Consider the following 23,427-nt stretch of genomic DNA (forward strand, 5'->3'; position numbering starts at 1 on the left):
ATTGCACCACACTAATGTGTACAAATTGTAGGAAGTACAAAACTCATAGACTGAATCAGTCGGAACAAATGTTCGTGGGCTCCTTTAATCAGGCACATAGCAGTGGCAATGGAATAGTCTCATCTTAGGAGCTTGGTGAAAGTTTGGCCCTAGGAAGTCACTCAAAATTATACTAAATTTATTTCATTCAGAAAACTTATTGGAGCTTTACAAACCTCATTTGTTCAACCCAAAAAGGCAAGAGGAGTTTTCCAAATAGAAAAAAAAGTCTAAAGCAAGTCTCTGGGTCAGGCTGAGAAAATGGGCCAAACCTCATCTGTTATGCACCTGCTCCATTCAGTTCAAACCACTTAGAAATATTCCATAGGTCATGCCATAATCCTCCTTTGTCATTTCCTGAAATTCATTCATTCTTTCAGGTAGCTAGGAGGTGAGGTAGATAGAGCACCAGACTTGGAATGAGGAAGACCACCTGAATCTGAATCCACTTCCTTGATGTGTGACCCCTTAGGCAAGTCACTCAATCTCCTTCTTCATCTGTTAACAGTAATAGTACCTATTTACAGGATTATCATATGGATCAAATGAGATAATAAAGTGCTTGGCAAACATTATATAAAAGAATTATGTAAATGCTAGCTATCATCTTCATTCATTCATTCATTTAAGCACCTATTTTTTATGACCACCCACCTGATTGCAGCCAGGTATCCCATATCTCAGGTAGGTCAGGAAATACTCCTGGATCAGTTTGTAAAACACTTCATTTCCCACCTCTTTGAAAGCCCTTTGGACAATCTTATTGGGTGGTAATGGCTGGTATTTGTCATCGTGTTTGTTATTGACCTGGTATTTGTCATTCCCAGCCACAACAGAGAGCCGTTCCATTTTCACCAGGGCTATATCCTTCCAGGCTGATTTCTTGGTGCCTACCCCAACACTAGCATGTTGGTCTTTCAGATTTAAGGAGAAAAAAAGATAAATGCAGTGAATCTATAAGCAGTCTATTTATGGGTGAAGCCCAGCAGCCCCTTCAGTCAGTCCCATGTTCCTGACAGAGTCAAAAAGAGATCTGGGAGGGATAGTGTGGTTGTCCTGACTAACATCAACCTCAAAAAATGGAAATATTCCCAAACAGCTTCAGTAATCAAGTCAACTATGAAACTGTTCTTATGGACAAACTCAGGAAATCTTGAGAGAGCCGTAACTATTTTTCTCTAGGCGAGTACAGACAATGACATAAATAAACGTCACAAAGGCGCTCAGGCCAACTTTTTAAAGGGAGGAACGGATCAAGCCAGAAGATGGCTCCCACTACACCCCCACAGATGACACACAATGGTTCCAGCTCCTTCTCCCATCTGTTGTAGGCATCTGGTCAGCCAAAGTCATGGATGATGCTTTAAACACCAACTCCATAGCCTTTCTGCCTCAATTGAAGATCATTCCCCATTTCCTTTCTCCTCCTCAGCTGGGCCTCATCCCCAATCAATACAAAGAGGTAGAAAAATGCTCAAAAATTCTTATGAGTGGGTGGGTTGTTAAGGGAATATTACTTTCCTTCAATAATGTCGCCGTTCCTGACCTACCAGAACTAATGACACCAGGGTCTACAAATGTTGCTGTGCTACAATAGTCTTACTACCTTCCCCCTAGCCCTGGCCTCCATGCAATGCGGTAGTATGAGTCCATATTCCTTGTCTTTCTCTGCAGCAGAGACCAATAGACAGTAGGTGTTGATTTGGTGGGAGAGAGGCCAAATGCTAAGCTGTATTTTTTCCATACTGTTGAAAGTGCATTCAATGCCTTCTAAATTCAGTATCCTGTCATGTCTCCAGTCATCCTGACCCATTTAAGGATCTGTAATCAGGAAACTTTGCCAATGTTTGTCATTGCTAACTGGGATCATGCACCACCCCACCTTGACACCCAGCCCCTTGCCTGTACACAGCCAAGCCATGTCTAAGATATAAAGGAGAGAAACTTCTTACGTGGAGGTGCCAGATGGACAACACAACCATAACCCACATAAACAGCCCAGTAAGAATAGTTGGTTCGGAAAATTTCAAGTAGGTCTCCAGGCTTGGGCTCTTGCTGTAAAACCAAAAACAGGACTAGGTTAGAAGCAGTTTAGAGGAAGAAGAGGGATATGCTTGACAAGCTAGTCCACATGCAAAGGAAGGTGGCCAAGGTGATGAGGGCACTGGAGATGAAACAATAAAGAATTGAGAGAAGAACTCTTAGGAGGAACATGAGAACTTACTTTTAGCTTCTGAAGGGCTGATATGAGAAAGAGGGATTAACTTTGTTTTGCTCAGCCCCTGAGGCCAGAACTGGGAGTAAGGAGTAGACGTTGCAGAGGCAGATTGAGTCTTGATGAAAAGAAAACTTCCTGACAATGAGACTTCATCCAAAGTAGAAAGGGCTATCTTGTGGAGTAGTGAAGTTGCCATCACTGGAAGTCTTCAAGCCAACACTGGAGAGCCATTCACTGTTAATAACGTTTGTAGAGGTGTTTCCTGCTCAATAATAAACTGATCTCGATTGCCTCTGAGGTCCCTTCTGTTCTGAGATTTTTTAATTCTAAGAGCCTCAGCTCAGACTTACATCAGACATTTTTAAAATGACCAACATACAGAGAAGTATAGTCACTTATCAATTACTCAGTCCTTATCTTTATGAGAATTGTGTCCTCACTCACTCCTGACCTGGATTAGTGACTTAAGTCCTCTTGGATTCTTTCTCAAAAACAATATCATTCTTTTCCCTCATCCTGATGAATTATTTTTAATTTATTGGGGCTTTTTGCAGAGGCCAGTGGGGGTGATAATTTTATTAATAACAACTAAATTTCAGTAGCCTTTTTTACAATTAACAGAGTATTTTCCTCAGCATAGCATTCTCAAGACAACAGTACAAAGATGACCTAATGCAAAAAGATCCAAAGGAACCTTCAAATTCAAAAGTAATCAGGAAATTTGATATATCAGTCTACTGTTTCATAAATCCAAGGACCCCAGCTTCTGGGATAAGAACTCACTCTTTGACAAAAACTGCTGGAAAAACTGGATAATAGTGGGGTGGAAACTGGGTATAGCCCAATGCCTGACACCATACACAAGAATAAAGCCCAAATGGGTACATGAGTTAGTTATAAAGGCTGTTACTATAAACAAATTAGGGAATAGTGTATTTGTCAGATTTATGGATAATGGAGAAACTTATGACCAAACGAGATAGAGAACATTATAAAGTGCAAAATGGATAATTTTAAATACATTAAATTGAAAAGTTTTTGCACCAACAAACCTAATGCAACCAAGATTAGGAGGGAAGCAGAAAACTGGGAAAGAATTTTTACAACTAGTGTCTGTAATAAAGGCCTCATTTCTAAAATATACAGAGAACTGAGTCAAATTTATAAGAATACAAGTCATTCCCCAATTGATAAAAGGTCAAAAGACATGAACAGGCAGTTTTCAGAGGAAGAAATTAAAGTTACCTAAAGTCAAATGAAAAAATGCTCTAAATCACTATTGATTAGAGAGATGCAAATCAAAACAACTCTGAGGTACCACATCACACCTATCAAATTGGCTAACATGACAAAACAGGAAGATGATAAATGTTGGAGAAGATGTGGGAGAGATGGAACACTAATTCATTGTTAGTGGAGCTATGAGCTGATCCAACCATTCTGAAGAGCAATTTGGAACTGTGCCCAAAGGGCTACAAAAATGTGCATACCCTTTGACCCAGCAATATTGCTTCTAGGACTGTATCCCAAAGAGATCGTAAAAAGGGAAAAAGTCCCACATGTACAAAAATATTTATAGTAGCTCTCTTTGTGGTGGCCAAGAATTAGAAATCTAGAAGGGATGCCCATCAATTGGCGAATGAATGAACAAGCTGTGGCATATAAATGTAATGGAATACTATTGTGCTATAAGAAATGGTGAAAAGGAGGACTTCAGAGAAGCCTGGAAAGACTTATATGAACTGATGCTGAGTGAAATGAGCAGAATCAGGAGAACATTATACACAGTAACAGCCACATTGTGTGAGGACTGTTTCTGATAGACTTAGCCCTTCATAGAAATGCAAAGACCTAAAATATTCCCAAAGGACTCTTGAGGCAAATTTCATCCACATCCAGAGAAAGAACTGTGGAGTCAGAATGCAGAATGAAGCAGCCTGTATTCTCTTGTGTTATGTTTTGGTTTGGTTTGATTTTTCCCATGGTTTCTCTCATTCATTTTCATTCTTCTATGCAACATGACTAATGTGAAAATGTATTTTAAAAGAATGTATGTGTAGTACCCATATAATACTTCATGCCATCATGGGGAGGGAGAGGGAAGGGAAGGGGAGAAAATTTAAAAACTGAAGACTTATGGAAGTGATTGTTGAAAACTAAAAAGAAATAAATGAATTTTTAAAAAAAGAAGATTTGGCCCACAGAGGTTTGGGATTGGGATTGACCCAATTTCTTCTCTTACTCTAGTTATGTGGATTTTCTTCATGCTTTTACAAAATTATTAAATCATAAGGCTATCTACTTTATGATCTCCTCTGTCCTTTTAGTTATAAATGTTCTATCTATCCATAGATCTAAGAGACTTCCTTTTATCCTCTAATTTTTTTGGTATGAACTTTTATATTTCACTGGAGTAACAGTATGAGCATATGGAGTGCACTGTTGTGGACTTTGCACAGCTCTGCTTCACTTAAGTCCAATCCACATGCAAGTCAAGATGTTTCCCTTGTCATTTGTCCTCTTCAAGAATGAAGAATGGATATAGAAGCCAAAATGTTGGAGTAAAAGCAAAGATTCACCTGAGCTCTCCCCCAAACCTCTTCAAATATCTTTAAAAAGTGACTGAACAACTTCTAGAGCAACAGAACTTATAAAGAGACAGAGTGAGGCAGTCAAAGACAACCTGGAAGGTCAATAGGAAGGGTGTGTTGCACCAGGCAGAGAAAGGAGGGCAGTCGAGCACAGGCTGTGCCCGCACAGAAGTGGGTCCCAGTAAAGCCAGAGCAGACCTTGGGGACTGAATCACGGGCAGCAGTGGCAGTTTCCAGACTTCTCATCCCACGGATATCAGAGACAACTTAGAAGGTCAATGGGAAGGGTCTGTCAGAACTGGGTGAGAGAGAAGTGCAGTGCATGCCAATACAGCACAGAGCCCCAGCAAACCAGGAGCAGGGCTTGGGAGTGACCAAATTGCCAGTAGCAGCACAGAGACTGCTCCTGGAGCTATCAGCCCACAGATGGAATGTGTGAAAGTCATCTATTTTGACTTCTGGGAGCCAAGATGGCAGAGTAAGCAGTAAGAAGCTTTCACCCTCCCTTACTGACCTGTGCTGAGAAACACAGAAAATATTTCCCCCAGAAAAATCTGAAATAGTGGAGCCAGCAGAAAGAAGAGATGCAGCAGTCTTTTAGCTTGAGAGACTAAGGAGATTAAGAGAAAGGTCCCTCTTGCTATAGCTGGGAGGTGTCCTGGCAAGCCAGTGGGAGATCCTGAGCCCCAGGGTACCGGAGTGGGCAAGTGCCAACACCAGGCACATGCCAGCCACCACCACCAGCTCCAGCTCAGCTACCAGCCTCCAGCTGCCGGCACCTGAGGCCCCAGCACACAAAACCAGTCACCAGGCTAGTCCCCAGCACAAGAAGCCTGGCACAGTTACTCCTGTGCCCCAAAAGCAGAGATCAATTTTGAAAGCCAGAAAAAAAAGGCAAACCACATGAACAAAAAGCAGCAAAGAAAATCAATGATGATAGAGAAGTATCTTGGAGACAGGGAAAATCAAAGCTCAAATTCAGGAGAAGACAATATCATCAATATACCCACGTTCAGACCTCAAAGGGGATGTGAACTGGTCTCAAGGCCAAAAAGTCTTCTTGAAGAGCTCAGGAAGGATTTTAAAAGTCAAATAAGAGAGGTGAAAGAAAAATTGAACAATTCTTTTACAAATACAATCGACAAAATGGGGGGAAAGTACACTGAAGAAAATAGCTCCTTAAAAAGTAGAATTGACCAAATAGAAAAGGAGGTACAAAAGTTAACTGAAGAAAACAATTCATTAAAAAAAATCAAATTGGGCAAGTGGAAGCTAATGAGACATCAAGAATCAGTCAAACAAAATGCAAAGAATGAAAAAAATAGAAGAAAATTTTAAATACCTCATTGGAAAAAAAAGCAACTAATCTAGAAAACAGATCCAGAGAGATAATTTAAGAATTATTGGTCTACCTGAAAACCATGATCAAAAAAAGAGCCTAGAGAGCATTTTTTCAAGAAATCATCAAGGAAAACTGTCCTGAGGTCCTAGAACCTGAGCATATAATAGTCATCGAAAGAATCCATCAATCACCTCCTGAAAGAGACCCCAAATTGAAAACGCTAAGGAATATTGTAGCCAAATTCCAGAATTATCAGGTCAAGGAGAAAATATTACAATAAGCCAGAAAGAAACCACAGTCAGAATTATGCAGGACCTTGCAGCTTCTATATTAAAAGATAAGAGGGCTTGGAATATGATATTTCATAAGGCAAAGCAGGTTGGATTACAACCAAGGATCGACTACTCAGTAAAATGAAATAAAAGACTTCCAGATTTTCCTGATGAAAAGACCAGAACTCAATGAAAAATTTTATTTTCATATACAAGACTCAAGAGAAGCTTAAAAAGGTAAACAGAAAAGAAAAAAAAGTTATTCAACAAGGACAAATTGTTTGCATTCCTACATGGTAGGATGATACTTATAACTCTTGAGAACTGTATCTTTACTATAATATTTAGAAGGGATGTATGTAGACAGAGGGGTTGAGTTGATGTGATGACATAAAGTCTGATTAAGCAGTGAAAAGGGATTGTAATAGGAGAATAGAAAAGGAGGAGACAGAAAAGGGTAAATTACATCACATGAAGAGGCAAAAAGACATATTACAGTAGAGAAAAAAAAGGAGGGGCATGAGCATTGCCTGTACTTTACTCTCATCGAATTTGGCTCAAGGAAAGAATAATATTCTCAGCTGGGTATAGAAATCTAACCTGCCCTATAACCAGTAGGAGGGAAAAGGGTAAAGAAAAGGATTAGAGGGATAGAAGGGAGGGCAGATTGAGGGAGGTGGTAGTCAAAATCAAAACTCTAGTGAGGAGAGAAAAGGAGAAGGGGAAAAGAAAAGCATAAATGGAAGGGGAGGATAGGACGGAGAGAAAGGTACAGATAGTAAGCGTAACTGTGAATGTGAATGATATGAACTTTCCCATAAAATGGAAGCAGATAGCAGAATGAATTAAAAACAACAATCCTACAATATGTTGATTACAAGAAACACATTTGAAACAGAGGGATATAACTTACAAACTCAGAAAGCTTCATGGAACATAGAAGATAAATGACTCATCCAGGGTCACACAGCCAATATGTGCCCAATACAAGACTTGAATCAACATTTTTCTGACACTGAAGTAATCTCTCTATCCACCTGTAATGGTAATTTAAATGGGAAGATCTTTCCAGTGACTTGCCTTGGTCACATAGAAGTTTGAGTTATGTGGTGGGAGGAGTTTGCTGAATGGATGGAATAGAAGGGTGGAACAGGAAAAAGCAGAGCTAGAGCAGAGTTGAGAGGAAATTGGTCAGAGCAATCATAAGTGAGGGAGAGAGAGGAAATCAGACCTCTAGTTAGCGTAAGAGAGTTTATTTGTGATTTTATTTGTGAACTGATTTGTGGGAAGTTTAACAGAGGGAAGGCTTGGGGATGGTATTGCCCTCTGCATTGTTATTGTGAATAGATTTCTTTTTTACTATGATGGATTTGGTTTTCTGGTGTCTGAGTAAATGTTTTGGTTCTATCTTCCAAAAAAAAAAGAAAGAAACACACAGGGTAAAGGTAAAAGGCTGGAGAAGAATATATTATGCTTCAGCTGAAGTGAAAAAAAAAAAAGCAGGGGCAGCAATCCTAATCTCATACAAAGCAAAAGCAAAAGTAGATATCATTAAAAGTGATAAGGAAGGAAACTACATCTTGCTAAAAAAAAAAAAGTCACCACAGTTGATGAAGTAATATCATTACTAAACATGTAAATACACTAAGTAGTATAGCATACAAATTCTTAGAGGAGAAGTTAAGGGAGTTACATGAAGAAACAGAGAGCAAAACACAATGCTAGTGGGGAACAAACCTCAACCTCTCCTCTCTGAAGTAGATAAATCTAACCACAAAATAAATAAAAAAGAAGTTAAGGAGGTGAATAGAATTTTAGAAAGGTTATATATGATAGACGTCTGGAGAAAACTGAATGGGGATAGAAAGGAATATACCTTTTTCTCAGCAGCATATGGCACTTACACAAAAATTGACCATGTACTAGGGCATAAAAACCTCACAATCCAATGCAAAAAGGCAGAAATATTAAACTCATCTTTTTCAGATCATGATGCAATAAAAACTATATGTAATAAAGGGCCATGGAAAGAGAGACTGAAAATCAACTTGAAACTAAATAATCTAATCTTTAAGAATGAGTGGGTCAAACAACAAATCATAGAAATAATCAATAACTTCATCCAAGAGAATGACAGTAATGAGACAAGAATACCAAAATTTATGGGATGCAGCAAAGGTGGTTCTTAGAGGAAGTTTTGTATCTCTAAATGCTTATATGAATAAGATAGAGAAAGAGGAAATCGATGAATTTGGTGTGTAACTGAAAAAGTAAGAAAAAGAACAAATTAAAAATCCCCAATTAAATACTAAATTAGAAATACTGAAAACCAAAGGAGAGATTAATAAAAATGAAATTAAGGAAACTAATGAAATTAAGGAAACTAATGGACTAAAAAATAAAAATAAGAGCTGGTTTTATGAAAAACAAAAAATAGATAAAACTTTGGTAAATTTGATTTTTTTAAAAAAAGAAAACCAAATTATCAATATCAAAAATGAAAAGGGTGAATTCACCACCAATGAAGAGGATATTAAAACAATAATTAGGAACTATTTTGCCTAACTGTGTACCAATAAATTTGACAATCTTAGAGAAATGGATAAATATTTACAAAAATATAAATTGCCCAGATTAACAGAAGAGGAAATAAAATATTTAAATAACCCCACTTCAGAAAAAGAAATTGAACAAGCTATCAATTAACTCCCTAGGAAAAATCTTCAATGCCATATGAATTTACAAGCAAATTCTATCAAACATTTAAAGAACAATTAATTCCAATACTATATAGACTATCTGGGAAAATAGACAAAGAAGGAGTTCTAGCAAATTCTTTCTATGATACAAATATGGCACAGATAACCTAAAACAAGAAGAGTCAAAACAGAGAAAGAAAATTATAGACCAATTTCCCTAATGAATATAGATGTAAAAATTTTAAATAAAATATTGCAAAAAGATTACAGCAACTTATCATGAGAATAATACAGTATAACCAGATAGGATTCATACTAGCAATGCAAGGCTAGTTCAATATTAGGAAAACTATTAGCATAACTGACCATATCAACAACAAAACTTACAGAAACCATGATTATCTCAGTGGATGCAGAAAAAGCTTTTGACAAAACACAACACTCATTCCTATTTTAAAAAACACTAGAGAGCACAGGAATAAATGTAGCCTTCCTTAAAATGATAGGTAACATCTATCTGAAACCATCAGCAAGTATTAAATGTAATGGGGATAAACTAGAAGCATTTCCAATAAGAGTGGGGGTGAAACAAGGATGTCCATTATCACACTGTTATTCAATATGGTACTAAAAACATTAGCAATAAGAGAAGAAAAAGAAATTGAAGGAATTAGAATAGGCAAAGAAGAAACAAAGCTATCACTGTTTGCAGATGATATGAGGAAATACTTAGAGAATCCTAGAGTATGAAGTAAAAAACTTCTTGAAACAATAAATAATTTTTAGCGAAGTTGCAAAATATAAAATAAACCCACATAAATCATCGACATTTCTATATATTACTAACAAAGCCCAACAGCAAGAGATAAAAAAGGGAAATTCCATCTAAAATTACTGTAGACATTATAAAATATTTGGAAATCTCCCTGCCAAAATAAACCCCAAAATAAACAATTACAAAACACTTTTCACATGAATAAAGTCAGATCTAAATAACTGGAAAAATATCAGTTCTTTATGCATAGGATAACATAATAAAAATGACAATTTTACGTTAAATTAATTTACTTCTTCAGTATCATATCAATCAACCTACCAAAAATATTTTATAGAGTTAGAAAAAATAATAATAAAATTCATCTGGAAGAACAAAAGTTCCAGAAGATCAAGCGAATTAATGAAAAGAAAAGCATGGAAGATGACCTAGCCATACCAGATCTTAAATTGTACTATAAATCAGCAATCATCAAAACTACTTGTTACTTTCTAAGAAATAGAAAGGTAGATCACTGGAATAGGTTAGGTACACAAGACACAGTAGTCACTGACTATAGTAATCTACTGTTTGATAAACCCCAGGACCCCAGCTTCTGGGATAAGAACTCACTGTTTGACAAAAGCTGCTTGGAAAACTGGAAAATAGTATGGCAGAAACTAGGCATAGACGAACATCTTATACCTTATACCAGAATAAAGTCAAAATGGGTACATGATTTAGATAGAAAGGCTGATCCTATAAGCAACTTATGACCAAATTTATTATGAAGAATTTATGACCAAACAAGAGATAGAAAACATTATGAAATGCCAAATGAATCATTTTGATTACATTAAACTAAAAATTTCTTGCACAAAGTCAATGCAACTAAGATTACAGGGAAAGCAAAAAACTGGGAAAGAATTTTTACAACCAAGTGAGTGTCTGATAAAGACCTCATTTCTGAAATATATAGAGAACTCAGTCAAATTTATAAGGATACAAATCATTTCCCAGTTGGTCAAAGGATATGAATAGGCAGTTTTCAGATGAAGAAATTGAAGCTATCTGTAGTTATATGAAAAAATGCTCTAAATAACTCTTGATTAGAGAAATGCAAATCAAAACAATTCTGAGGTGCCACATCACACCTATCAGATCGGCTACAGTACCAGAATGCTACCACATTGCTACAGCAGCATTTCTCCATGCTCAGGAGAGGTCCAGGAAGCCTCTGGATCTCTAATTTCTATTTTTTCTCCTAGCCAGAATCCAAGGAAAAGGGTGGGAGCAGGAAAAGGCTAGAAATTTTCTCTTATCACATCCTGCAAGCCATGTTTAGCTAGTCATGTTACAATGGATATATCCTTTCTTTTTAAGTTTTACTGGTGTATTTTTACAGTTATTTATGGAATACTTTCACTGTGTGAGTGTTCTTATGTAACAAAGTGAAACAATGGAGCAGGTATCTCATATATGTGCAACATTTTTCCTCTATAAGACCCCCTCAGTTCTATTTTAAAAAAGGAACAAAAATCTATAAAATATATAATGTGCATGTATTATATATTGTACATATGTCCTTCTGCACACTAATTCTGTCATGTCTTTGTAATGGAGAGCATGCTCCATCCCCAGTCCTCTAGAATCATGAACAGGCTGTCTCATAGTTGTTTGAGCTTTCTCAAAGTTGTCTGTTTTTACAGTATTAATGCATTTGGATAAATTGCTACTCTGGTTCATATTGTTTTATTTTTCATCAGTTTATCAAAATCCTCAAAATTTCAAGTGGTACTATGGGTACCTCAAATCAGTATGTCCAAAACAGAACTCATTTTCTTCAACCCCAAACCACCCTTCTTGGGAATTTCCACATTTCTGTTGAAGGTGTCCCTATCCCAGTTACCCAGGTTTACAAGCCATGCTAATGAGGCTAAAAGCCAAATAAACTAGTGCCCAGAATACTAGGCAGACCTCTCTTACCTGTACAGTGGGAAAAGCAGGCAAGTACAGAAACCTTCTCCCCTCCACCCTAATGGAAGGAACACTTAGTACTAAAGACTACACTTGAGTCTTGGCTCCCTCATCCATTGAAAGGAATCAGCAGCCATAGGTAGATCTGGGAATGCGGGGCATATACATCATAGAGGGAAGGAGTCAAGTCAACAAGCATCTAGTGCCAGGCCCTGTGCTAAGTACTGAGGAGATCAAGAAAGGCAAAAATAATTCCTACCCTCAAGGAGTTCCCATTTTAATGGATGATAAAGGAGAAGAAATCAATGCTGAGAAGGCAGGCAGGTCAGAATGGAGATCAGGGAAAGGAAATGTGCTCCTGTTTATGGACACCTGCAACACCTCCTCTGCAGGAGAAGACAGGACCTGAGCTCCCTTCCACTGAGGGGGTCTAGAGGGACCCTTCATTCCAAAGCAAGGCAGCATCCCACGGTTGGGGAGGTGAAAAAAGAAGCAGACACAGAGAGGAGCCTCCTCCAGAGAGGGGGCTGATCAATCACAAAACATTGATTAAGCACCTACTATGTGCCAGGCCCTGCACTAATCTCTGGGGACACAAAAAAGGCAGAAACGAGTTCCTGCCCTCAGGGAGCTCACAATCTACTACAAACAAAGAAATATATACGTACAAGCCATACATAGAATAACTAGGAAATCACATGTTGTTGTGCTCATCCTTCATTTTGGAAGAAGACCATGATATCAGAGAAATGATGACATGACTTGCACTTGACTTTGTTTTGAGTAAGGGAGAGCTGTGAAGGTCACCAGCCTCACTTTCTCTTCCTGAACCATCTAGATTCAGTGACCAGATATTCATCAGAATGACTGAAGATCAGAATCCCATTGGATGCAATGGGAGACATTGGCCTTTTAGGCTAAGGCCTTTTCAGGTACTCACTTAAGGTGAGGTAATGCTCAGTCAGTGAATAGGCCTCTTTAAAAGGTAGTCAGGGGGATGGCCTCTTTAATAGAAAAAAAAAATAAATAACTAAATCACTCTGGGAGGGGCAGGAGCCTCAGGAAATCCTGACCAGAGGGAACACACTAGAATGAAGAGGTGGCAGGGGGAGGGTGTAGCTTCCTGTACAAGATAGGATTTTAGCTGTGGTTTAAAAGAAGTCAGGTACAGGAATGGGAGACAGCCAGAGAAAATACCCAGAGCCAAGAGATAAGAAGGCAGGTTATAAAGGGCTTTGAAGGTCAACCAGAATTTGGTATTTGATCCTGGAGAACAGGAAGCCACTGGAGTTTACTGAGTAGGGGGAGGGTCAGGGTGACATTGTTGGATCTGTGGATTTTCCTTTAGTAAAAGCACTTTAATGGCTGAATGGAGGATGGACAGGCTTGGGAAAAGACCTGAAGCAGACAGACCTCTCCTTCTCCCCCAGCAGCTAATGCAATAGTCCAGGCTCAAGGCTTGCTTCAGGGGGGTGGCAGTGTCAGAGAGAAAGGGGGTGCTGTTCAAGAGATGCTGCAGAGGTGACATTGACAGGCCTTGACAATAGCTCAGACACAGGGATGTGAGAAAGAGTGAAGAGCCCAGGATGATTCCTAGGCTGTGAGTCTGGGAGGATGGTGATGCCCTCTCTAGTAATAGGGAAGTTAGGAGAGGAGAGGGACCAGGGGAGAAAAAATGGGTTCTGTTTTGGATAGGTTGAGTTTAAGATGTCTACCAGATGTCTGAAAGGCAGTTAGAGATGCAAGGTTGGAGGTCAGAAGAGAAATTGGGCCAGGATAGGTAGTTTTGGGAATGGTCAGAATAAAAATGGTAATTAAATTCATGGAAGCTGAGGAGATCACCAAGTGAAGTGATATAGAGGGAAAGTAAAGTAGTATAGAGAGAAAAGAGAAGAGGGCCACCACCTGTATGTGGAAGGCATGATCTAGATGAGGGTCCAGCAAAGAAGAGACTGAGAAGGAGTGGTCAGAGAAGCAAATTGGAAGTAACTCAGGAATGGCCACCTAAGAGCTGACCAAGGCAAAGGGGAGCAATTCTCTAACAGCAGATCGCTCCCTGAGTCCACAGAGCAAAGTTTGAGATAAAGAGTGAGGTGGCTCCATAGAAGGTTTGCTCACTCGGACGCCTGGAGCACCAGTAAAAAAGTATAGGTTCTGTGGTGAAAGTGGAGGAACCGTCCTTCTTGCCTCCCCCTGCCCTATTTCATCTGGATGTAACTGGGGCCTGAATCTGGGATAATTCATTTATTCTGCTAAAGGATCAATGTTACTGACTTAATTGTGCTTCTCCTAAACTCCTGTAGTCAACCTCAGACATATGTATTCCCTTGTATCCATTGGTTCCCAGCATCAGGATTCAAGGACATCTCTAGAATAGCTCAGGAAATAGTGACTTTTGCTAGCCCAGGGCTAGGATTCCAGCTCCCAACCTCTTGTTAGACTATCTCACTCACTGAGGCATAATCACAAGATATTTCTACATTTCATAACTAAACTCCCAGAGCAGAATTAATATGAATGTGGGCCTTTCAGCCTGCCCCATCAGAGTAGGAGTCTAACCCTTTTGTACATTGCTGTGAAATTTGAGTGGCTGGCTCACTGAGGGAGCAGGGCCTGGGGCACTGTAGCAACATCTCAAATTGCATATGGAAATCTGATAATCAATGAGAAACATGGCTAGGAAAATCTAGATCAGAGTTGTCCAACATATTATATATTGCATATATAATATATATTATCATATATACACATTATATATAATATTATATATACAATATATTATATATAATTCCACAATTCATATATAATATATAATGTGCTTATATAGTCCATAGAATTATTAATAGAATGGGTGCTCTGATTGAAAACAATGACCTTTCAGAGGCCTAAAAACATGTTATCCCTTTGGGACATGAGAGTGCTCTAACCAACCAACCTTCTCTTTGGGGTAACAAACACATTAGGGGTTAACATTTAAGGAAGTCCTATATTGTCATACAATATAGGATGAGTTATCCTATGAGTTGTGGATGAGTCATCCTAAGTGCAAAATTCAAAAATTGGACTGGAACCAGGACAGATGTTGTTCATGGGCACACATGGGATGGCCCTGGAAGTACTGGTGGGAGCTTGGACTAGTTTCATTCAAAGAATTCCTTAGAACTTTACAAGCCTCACTTTGTCCTTCAGATGGGAAAACCAAGTCTAAAATAAGCAGGTCTGGGCTCAAGGTTGGGCTGAGAAAGTGGGTCAGATCTTATAACTTGGATACCAACTCAGTTTGGTTTCAACCCTTGTAAGCATCCTTGGCTTTTAAGCCAGCCCCAGAAGCCTGCTTGGTCCTTTCCTAAAATCCATTCCTTTATTCTGGCCACCATTTATTTGGTGATCATTACTCTTGACCCACCTGAATACCGCCAGGGATCCCATTTCTCAGATAGTTCAAAAAGTAGTCTTCCATCAGCTTGTACAGAACTTCATTGCCCACCTCCTTCAAAGATTTTAGGGCCTGCTGAACAGCCTTACTATTTGGGAGTAGCTGGTACCTGTCATCATTTTTTTTATTGGTCTGTAGTTTGTCTATGCCAATCACCATGGACAGCAATTCCATCTTCACCAGAGCTTTGTCCTTTACAGCTGACATTTTGATAGATATTCATCAGAACCAGCATATTGACCTTTTAGTCCAAAAAAAAAAAAAAAAAAAGAAACTTAACATCAAGTTCTTTCTTAAGTGGTCCTTTCCTGGGTCAGATCTAATGGTCCCTAGGGGATGGTGTCACAAATGGATAAATTGTGAGAGGACCTGGTTGTCCTCCCCAACTCAAATCTGTTGGGAGACACTGATGTAGTTTCAATGACCCAGTATAAATCTGTCATCCAGAAACTTATCCAAATTCTTCTTGCAGATAAATGCAAGAATCCCTGTGCCTAAGGAAGCTCAAGTAGCCCCAGGCAAATCATCACACAGGCCTGGGGAGGAGGAGGCATTGCTTAAAGTGGCAGAACTGATCTAGCCAAGCAGACAGCATGCGGTATACCATTCTTTCTCCCATCTCTGGTGTGCAGATAGGGGCAGACCATTGATTTCAATACTAGGAGGGTATCCTGTCAGCTGAAACTAGTGATGTTGACCTACACACCCATTCCTAAGGACTTTTTGGTTACATTCAACAAACATGTGCATCTATTGTCAGCACAATAAAGTGCTGACTGCTTTTTTTTCCCAAAAAGTATTTCTGTAAGTTTTAAACCTCTTTGTCATACACTCTGAGAATATCTCCCAATTCAGTTGCAATATGTCACAAAAGCAGTGTTGAACAAGTATGCAAAACATGGATTTAGTAACAGAAGTAGGAGAGATTTATAATGACAATTCTTATTCAGATCTTGAATTACAGAAAGCCATCTTTAAGGAGCTTGTATTTACTACTAAAGATAGATTAGCCAAGGAAATGTTTGAAATATGGTATAATACACATCACTGCAAGATGAAAATCTTTAGCATTTACTGAATGAATACCTAGCAAGACACCACTTGGTATCTAGAATTATACATCTAAACCCTTGTATCTTTCATGAATACAACAAATTTTCCTGCTCTAAATATAGATCTAGAAATCTGTTTGAGAATTCAACCAATATATTGTTGCTAGGACTCCAAACTATGAAAACATTCTGAAAAACAGAGACTTAGCAGATGAGATCAAAATCACGTAGGAAGAGGATGAGGTACAGATATCTATGCATCCCGTCTTACTGAAATTGTCTTGAGGTTTTCACTGAGCCTGCAGAAGATGAGTTCTATCCCAGAACTTTTATTAAGGAAAGTCTTTGGATTCCACTGTTGGTACCTAAATATTTCACTGACTCTACCCAGAGCTAAACCACTTTTGGGTACATTCAACAAATGTGTGCATCTATTGTCAGCACAATAAAGTATTGACTGCTTTTTTTCCCAAAAAGTATTTCTGTAAGTTTTAAAGTGATCCATATTTCAATATCACGAATACTAGCATTATTATAGAAGCAACATAACCCAGAGGATTATTCCAATAAATAGAAAAAAGACCTTCAATAGAATATAGCAGTCATTTGCTTTTAAAGCCCTACCCCAAAGCATAGGCATAGGGTCCTTTTCAAGTATGATCAAATATGTGTGTGTGTGTGTGTGTGTGTGTGTGTGTGTGTGTGTGTGTGTGTGTGTGTGTGTGTGTGTGTGTGTGCAACTTAGAACTAGCATTATTTATAATGGAGAAAGACTAAGCTGTTGATGTAAATAAAGGGGGTAAGCAACTTATCATACACCCTGAGAATATCTCCCAATTCTCCTCCTTTTTTTGGATAACTTTCTATAGCTGCCATAGATGGATGATGATTACTGTCTTTGGCAATGCCAGGTCAAATGATAAGAGGAAGAGGGAAAATCCTTGTTTACCCCTAAAACCTACTAGAATTCATTTCATTCATTCTGATTTTAGTTTCTCAGAAAGAAAAAGAACCAAATCACCCAGAATCCTAGGAAGGCCTTTCTCTAGCCTGTGTACAGAAAGGAAGGCAGGTCAGAATGGAAGTTGATGACCTTCCATTCTGTGTGAGCACTCAGCTCTGAGAAGACTGCTTTGGGTTCTTGGTCCTAGAGAAAATCACCTCCCTAGGGAAAAAAGAGTCAGCAAATAAGGGGCAAATCCAGGTGCCTGGGGTAAAAACACCATGACTAGAGGGAACGAATACTCAGGTGAATAGGAAGCATGATGATTACAATTTATTCATAGAAAGTTGTCAACCCCTGAATGAAGAAGTTAGAGGGATGAGGAAGGGGAGGAGAGGCATTGCAAGGAGAACCCAGCTCAGAGGTATCCAGCCTTGGAACAAAGGGGAAATTTGGGGGAGGAGGATTATGAACAGAATGGATGCCCTGATCCAGGAGGGTGCTCTAACTAGGAAGCATTCTATTCGAAGTGCAGGGGACAGGGAGGTAGGTAAACATTGGGAGAAGTCACTTACTGCCATCCTTGTGAATTCTGGCAAGTGTCAGACTAATGAGCTAAACAGAAACTGTAGCAGATGTTCAGTTGCTGGAAACAGCCTCATGTTAGTGACTGTGGAATGTTGTCTCTTCCACTTAGGGACTGGTAGGAGCTCTGCTCTTAGGGTCACAGGATTGTGACCTGATCTGTTTCAAGAGGCCATTTCCAGGTGGGAAAGATCTAAGTCTAACGTAGGAGGGCTATGCCCAGGGTTGAGTTGAAAAAAGACAGTGATCCTAACCTCTTACACCTCCCATTCCTTTCAATTCTAAGCCTTGGAAGCATCCTACATGTTATTATGCCAACCATACAACCCAGCATTATGATGTGCTGAAATTCCTTCCTTCTTACATTCATTCAGCCACCACTTATGAAGTGCCCATTAGAACTAACCTGCTTAGGTTCAGCAATCCTGTATCTCACATAGGACACCAAGTAGGCCTGGGTCAGCATAGAACATACTTCATGCCCAACTACTTCAAGGCCCTCAAGGCCTTCTGGATGATCTGACAGAGTGGGAGCAGCTGGTCTTTCCAGCCCTGTGTTTCTGACAGTGTCACAAAGGAGTCATTATGGGAGAGCTGGGCTGTCCTCCCTGACATCAAATGTGTCCCATACATTGGGATGCTCCCAAACAGCTTCAATAACCCTGTAGGAGTCTGGCATCCATGAGTTTATCCAGACTTTTCTTGTGGCTGAATGCAGGAACTCTCCTCAAGAAACATTTAACTAGGCAGAGCCTTAACCTATAATATTTGTGTCTATGGAAATACCAGCAGCCCTGGGTGAGCAGCCCAGAGACCCTTTTTTGTAGTAGGGGTAGGGTAGTAAGTGCTTCCAGCAAAGGCACACACTGGATAAACTCAGAGGGCTCCTAGTGGTTCCTTCTTCCATCTGTGGAGGGGAAATATGTGTAGATGGTTGGTTTCAGTACAGTAGGGCATCTGATCAGGCCCAGATAGTGGCTGCCCTAAGCATTCATTCATGGCACCTTTGCGCTTGACTAGACAATCCTGGCTCTCTGATATTCTCTTTGCTGGGCCTAAGTCCTCACCCATCACTGATGCTCAAGAATGTGTGGATTCTAGCGAGTAGAAGGGAGAGGTAATTGGGGTACATTTCCTGTTCCTTCCATCTTTGACCTCCCCCATAGGACTAAGGACACATAGGACCTGGAAATGCTGCTGTTCCTCAAGACTCATGAAATCTCATTCCTTCCCCAATCTTGTTATTCTGTTTAGCTGCCACCCCACACAGACTTCTATTAAAACACAGGTCTCTTCATTTTTTTTGGATCAGTTTTATATCTAGGCTTGTTGTAGGCAAATGATTCCAGAGTGGTCTATAGTAATACTCAAGCTCCAGGGCTGTTTTTTGGATAAATTCTCAAGAATATTTGAGGGTCTTGGATTTGTCATCTGTTTATGAGGCTAAAACATTTCTGGTGCTGAATTCTGGCCACCTGATTGTGTATTCCTAGGTATTTCAAAGATGCTCAATTTTCTCAATTTCCACTGATAGTTGCTGCTTGTTATTATGATAACTTACCCCTATCATCTTTTTCAGCTTAGTTCAGATAAAAAGAATCCTGGAACAAGATACCCTGCTCTTAATTTTTTTTATATTTAACGTTCTGTATGTTTTGCACAAGGAGATAAAGCGAGTACTTTCTGTGAATGAATATAATTTTGAGATGTAATCTTACCTTTAGACTCCACAAGAGCATTCATCAGACAATTTCAGGAGGAGAGAGAATGACAGGGATGTTTGGTACCTCATCTGTTCCCACATCATTTTGATTTCTTCTGCTAATTTCTATATCTTGGAGGTATTCTGTGTGTATCTTTGAGGTTAAGAAGTTATTTGGTTTGGCAAAAGTTTATTTGTTTAGTTTTCAAGAATAGTTCCAGGTCTGTATTTGCAACATGTACACATTTGCCATCCTTTTGTATATGAATGATCTTGAGTTTCTGATGCACCAGGCTGGATTTTGGCAGGTATTTAATGGATGTTCAATTTCTGCAGTCCACTGTGATGTGCTGTTGCGGAGTCTCTGTTTCCTTGCCTAATTTGCAATGACCAGTAAGGATGGGTTCCTTAAGGATAAGCCTTTGTCCTTTCTGGGGTAATGCCCCACTATAAATTACCATCATAGACCCCTTTCGTTTCTACCAACAAATGCTCACATCTCAGCTATTTGATCCACGCTGTGATTCATGTATTCTTGGTTGAGTTCCTGCACATGCAGGCCACCCTTGAAGGACCTCGAGTCTGAGCCATCCACTCCTGCTGGAGGGGAACATTTTCATTTACAGTGGAGAGATTCAAGGTGGTGCATCTGTTTTCAGCCTTCCCTGTTGCTTGGTGAGCAGGCTTCTGCTTTTCCAGAAACATTTCTGCATGTTTTTAACCTACTTATGTGCTCTGAGAACAGCTCTTCTGCCTTTTTGATGAGAAAGTGTCCATCTCTCAGGTTTCCGAGTGACCTAGAGGATGACTTCTGCCTTATCTTGCCGGGGCAAGATCATTTTGGCTCTTCCACAGATGAAGGAGTCATTGGATACAGGGGAAATTCTGGAGCATGGACAGATATACCTGAAGAGAGGGGAACAGGTGATGGGAAGACTAAAGAGAACACAGGAGAAATCCGAGGAAGGAACGGAATGGGAAGGCAAAGGTCACCCAGAAAATTATTTTCATCAAGTGCCTTCGTTTCGGTTTCTGTTTCCTGGAATTCCAGGAGTGGGAGGAAAGGAAAGTCGCGTCTTGACCTGAGTCCCTCATTTCCACCCTTGCAATGTGCAGGGTCAGCAAGACTGGATCCTGCAATAAGCATTAAGCCCTTGGCCATGCCAGGATTGGTGCCAAGAGAGAAAGAGAGGCAAAACCAGGGTCCCATCCAGGTGCAGACAGGGGAAACAGCAGGTTGTCTCACTGGAGAGAACCTAAGGGATCTTCTTGTAGAAGGTGGGGTAAGAATGATAATGGATAACTTCATCCAGCACTTACTAAGGGCCAGCCACTGTCTGAAGCGCTTTATGAGTTTTAACTCATTTGATCCTTACCACAACCCTGGAGGCAGATGCTATGGTGATCATCCCCATCTTACAGATGAGGAAACTAAGGCAGGCAGAGGTTGGTGACCTGCCCAGGGTCACAAAGCTGGGAAGTATCTGAGGTTGGTTTTGATCTCAGGTCTTCCTGACTCCAGGCCCAGAGTTCTGGGCACTGGTGCTAAAACCTGTAAAGGAACCCAAGGAAGGGGGAAGGGGTGAGAGGCTGCTAGGCATGGGGCACAGCCTAGTGCAAAGGTGTGGGAGTTGGGAGGTGTGGGCGTCTTACTGAGATAATAAAGGCTTAAATGAGCCAGCTTCTGGAAAAAAGCCCTCGGGGTCTGTACTTTCCCAGGTATCAGGGCCCCCAGATGAGTTCCAAGGCCGCCTAATTTCTGGGGCCAGGCCACCACCTAGGGCCTTCTCTAGCGGGGCAGGAGTCAGAGCCAAGCTCTGGGGCAGGAGGACCCTGAGCCTCAGTTTCCCCATTTGTACAATGTACACTGTTGACTTGTGCCTCACTGCCTTCTCTGAGCCTCAATTTCCCGATCTGTAAAAGGAGAGTTTTGGTTTAGTACGTTTCTCACCCGGCCACAATGTGTGCGTAGCCCTTTAAGAGTCAACTCCAAGACCCTGCCCTCCTCCCCAAAAGCGTCAAGGGCCTCACTGCGGCTGCGCTGCGGGGCTGCCGCCCTCTTCGCTTTTCCTCCTCCCCCTCCCTCCCAGAGCAGTCGTTTTCAGGCCTAGAACAGAAACTTCCTCGGTAGGCGCGGGAGGGGGGCGGGGAGCGGAGTCCTGATACCTCTACCCCACCGCTCGGGGCCCGGAAAGTACTAAAAGCCCTGCGCAGTAGATGCTGGGCGGGGAAGGGGGCTCTGGCGCCTGCGCTCCAGCACTAGGTCAGCCGCAGACTCAGACCCACCCCCCACGCCATCCGCGCGCCCCGGCCGCCTGCGCACGCGTGACCCTCAGGGAGCCCGGGCCTGCATTCGAGTGTTAGCGCCTCGCGGCCAAGCCCCGCCTCCCTTAGCGCCGTGGCTGCGTCCCTCCGTACGCCCGGAAGCTGAGCTGCGCGAGGGCGGTGTCCAATCCCCACCCCCCCCAGCCCGGGCCAGCCCCGCCCCCGCCCCGCCCCCGCCCCGCCCGCAACCCCCGGGGAGTCTGCGCTGCGCAGTGCGCCAGGCCGCCCTTGCTAGAGCGTGGCCACGTGGGCGCCGTCGGCCACGTGGGCGCCGTCGGGCTGCCTCCCGAATTTCTCCTGAAATGGGGCCTTCAGCCCAGAGCTGCCTGGCCGCGCCCCGCGCTGTGGAATTCGGCGGTCTCCCAGCCTCCCGGCCGGCCTGCCGGTGCTGGCCCTCCTCCTTCCCCCCCGTTTCTTCTCTTTCCCCCATCCCAGATCTTCAGCGTTTGTAAGTGAACGTTCCTCTTTTACCCAGCTCCTCCGGCGTCCTCTCGGTCACGTGCCCGCGCCAAAGTGAGCGGGGCAGCAGGTGCTGGCACAGCCGGACCGCGGACGCCGAGGAGGGCTCTGCCCTGCACCCTGGTAGCACCTGGTGCGCCCTGGGAGCGGGGTGTCCCTCTTGCCGCAGCCTCCGTTTGTTACTATAATGCAGCCGTTTTCGAGGACGCCCTGCGTGGCCCGCTGCCCATCGCCTCCGTGGTGTCCGCCCCTGTAATGTGCTGGACAGACTCGTGTGTCCATCAGTCCGTCTGTGCCGTCTGGCCCCGGTGTTGGCGCTCTGTCTGCCTCGTAAGCGGATCCTGGCAGGACCGTCCCCCCACCCCCTTCCTCTCCCCTCTCCGATCCTCATTATTTATCCTCTCCTGCTCACTGCCCCTCAGATGGCTGGCCTCCAGGGAAGGCTGTCCGTCCGTAGGGTGGTCGTTTCCGTTCAGAAAATGCTGGAGGTTCCTTCCCCTTAACGCCTTGTACAGCTTGCCTGGATGGCCCTCAGTTGGGAAAGTGACCCCAGCTGGTGACTTGGCCCTCCTTCCTCTCAGGGTCCCCAGGTAGCCAGCGGCAGTAGGAGCGGCCCCCAGAGGATGCCTACAGCCTTTGTAGCAGAGAGGGGCGTCAGCTGCAGCCTGGGCAGGCGGAGCAGTTCCTGGAGCTCCTCAGGGGCGGTCGGGAGCGCTCTGGGAGTGGAGAAGGAGCCCAGAAGCCATGAGCCCAGCTTGTCCATGAGCGTGTTTCTTACCTGTGTGCCTCCTTCCCATCGTCCTCTGTCTGAATCTCCCAACTCGGGACACTTTCTCCTGTGCCCCCTGTACTCGGAATGCTCCCCTGGGGCCCTGGGCTCCAGGTAGGAGCACAGGACAGGGGAGCGGGCCCACAGACAGTGCTCTCGTTAAGGGCAGGTTTTTGCCTTCTCCAAACTAGGGTACATTTTCCCCAAATAATAAGGACGGGAGAGTTAGGAAGGCTTCTGTTCAAGTCCTTCCGCTGACACACA

General features: G+C 42.0%; 1 protein-coding gene across 7 annotated transcripts in view; it reads right to left on the minus strand.

The window, feature by feature from the left end:
* Window positions 1-21,603, minus strand: part of LOC140524451 (uncharacterized) — a 61,273-nt gene extending 39,670 nt beyond the window's left edge. For 6 of the 7 annotated variants that reach the window (XM_072638901.1, XM_072638905.1, XM_072638903.1 and 3 more), the window contains exons 1-4: window positions 18,315-18,441; window positions 15,299-15,569; window positions 1,992-2,094; window positions 694-953 (exon numbers count right to left, since the gene is read on the minus strand). In XM_072638901.1, the coding sequence (XP_072495002.1) occupies window positions 694-953; window positions 1,992-2,094; window positions 15,299-15,535 (600 nt within the window). In that variant the 5' untranslated portion in view covers window positions 15,536-15,569; window positions 18,315-18,441. Of the gene's footprint in view, window positions 1-693; window positions 954-1,991; window positions 2,095-15,298; window positions 15,570-18,314; window positions 18,442-19,626 lie in introns of those variants that run through there. The other variant, XM_072638904.1, reaches the window with a different exon arrangement.
* Window positions 21,604-23,427: the final 1,824 nt, after the last annotated feature.

This window comes from Notamacropus eugenii, chromosome 2, assembly GCF_028372415.1.
Source record: "Notamacropus eugenii isolate mMacEug1 chromosome 2, mMacEug1.pri_v2, whole genome shotgun sequence".
Classification (NCBI taxonomy): domain Eukaryota; kingdom Metazoa; phylum Chordata; class Mammalia; order Diprotodontia; family Macropodidae; genus Notamacropus; species Notamacropus eugenii.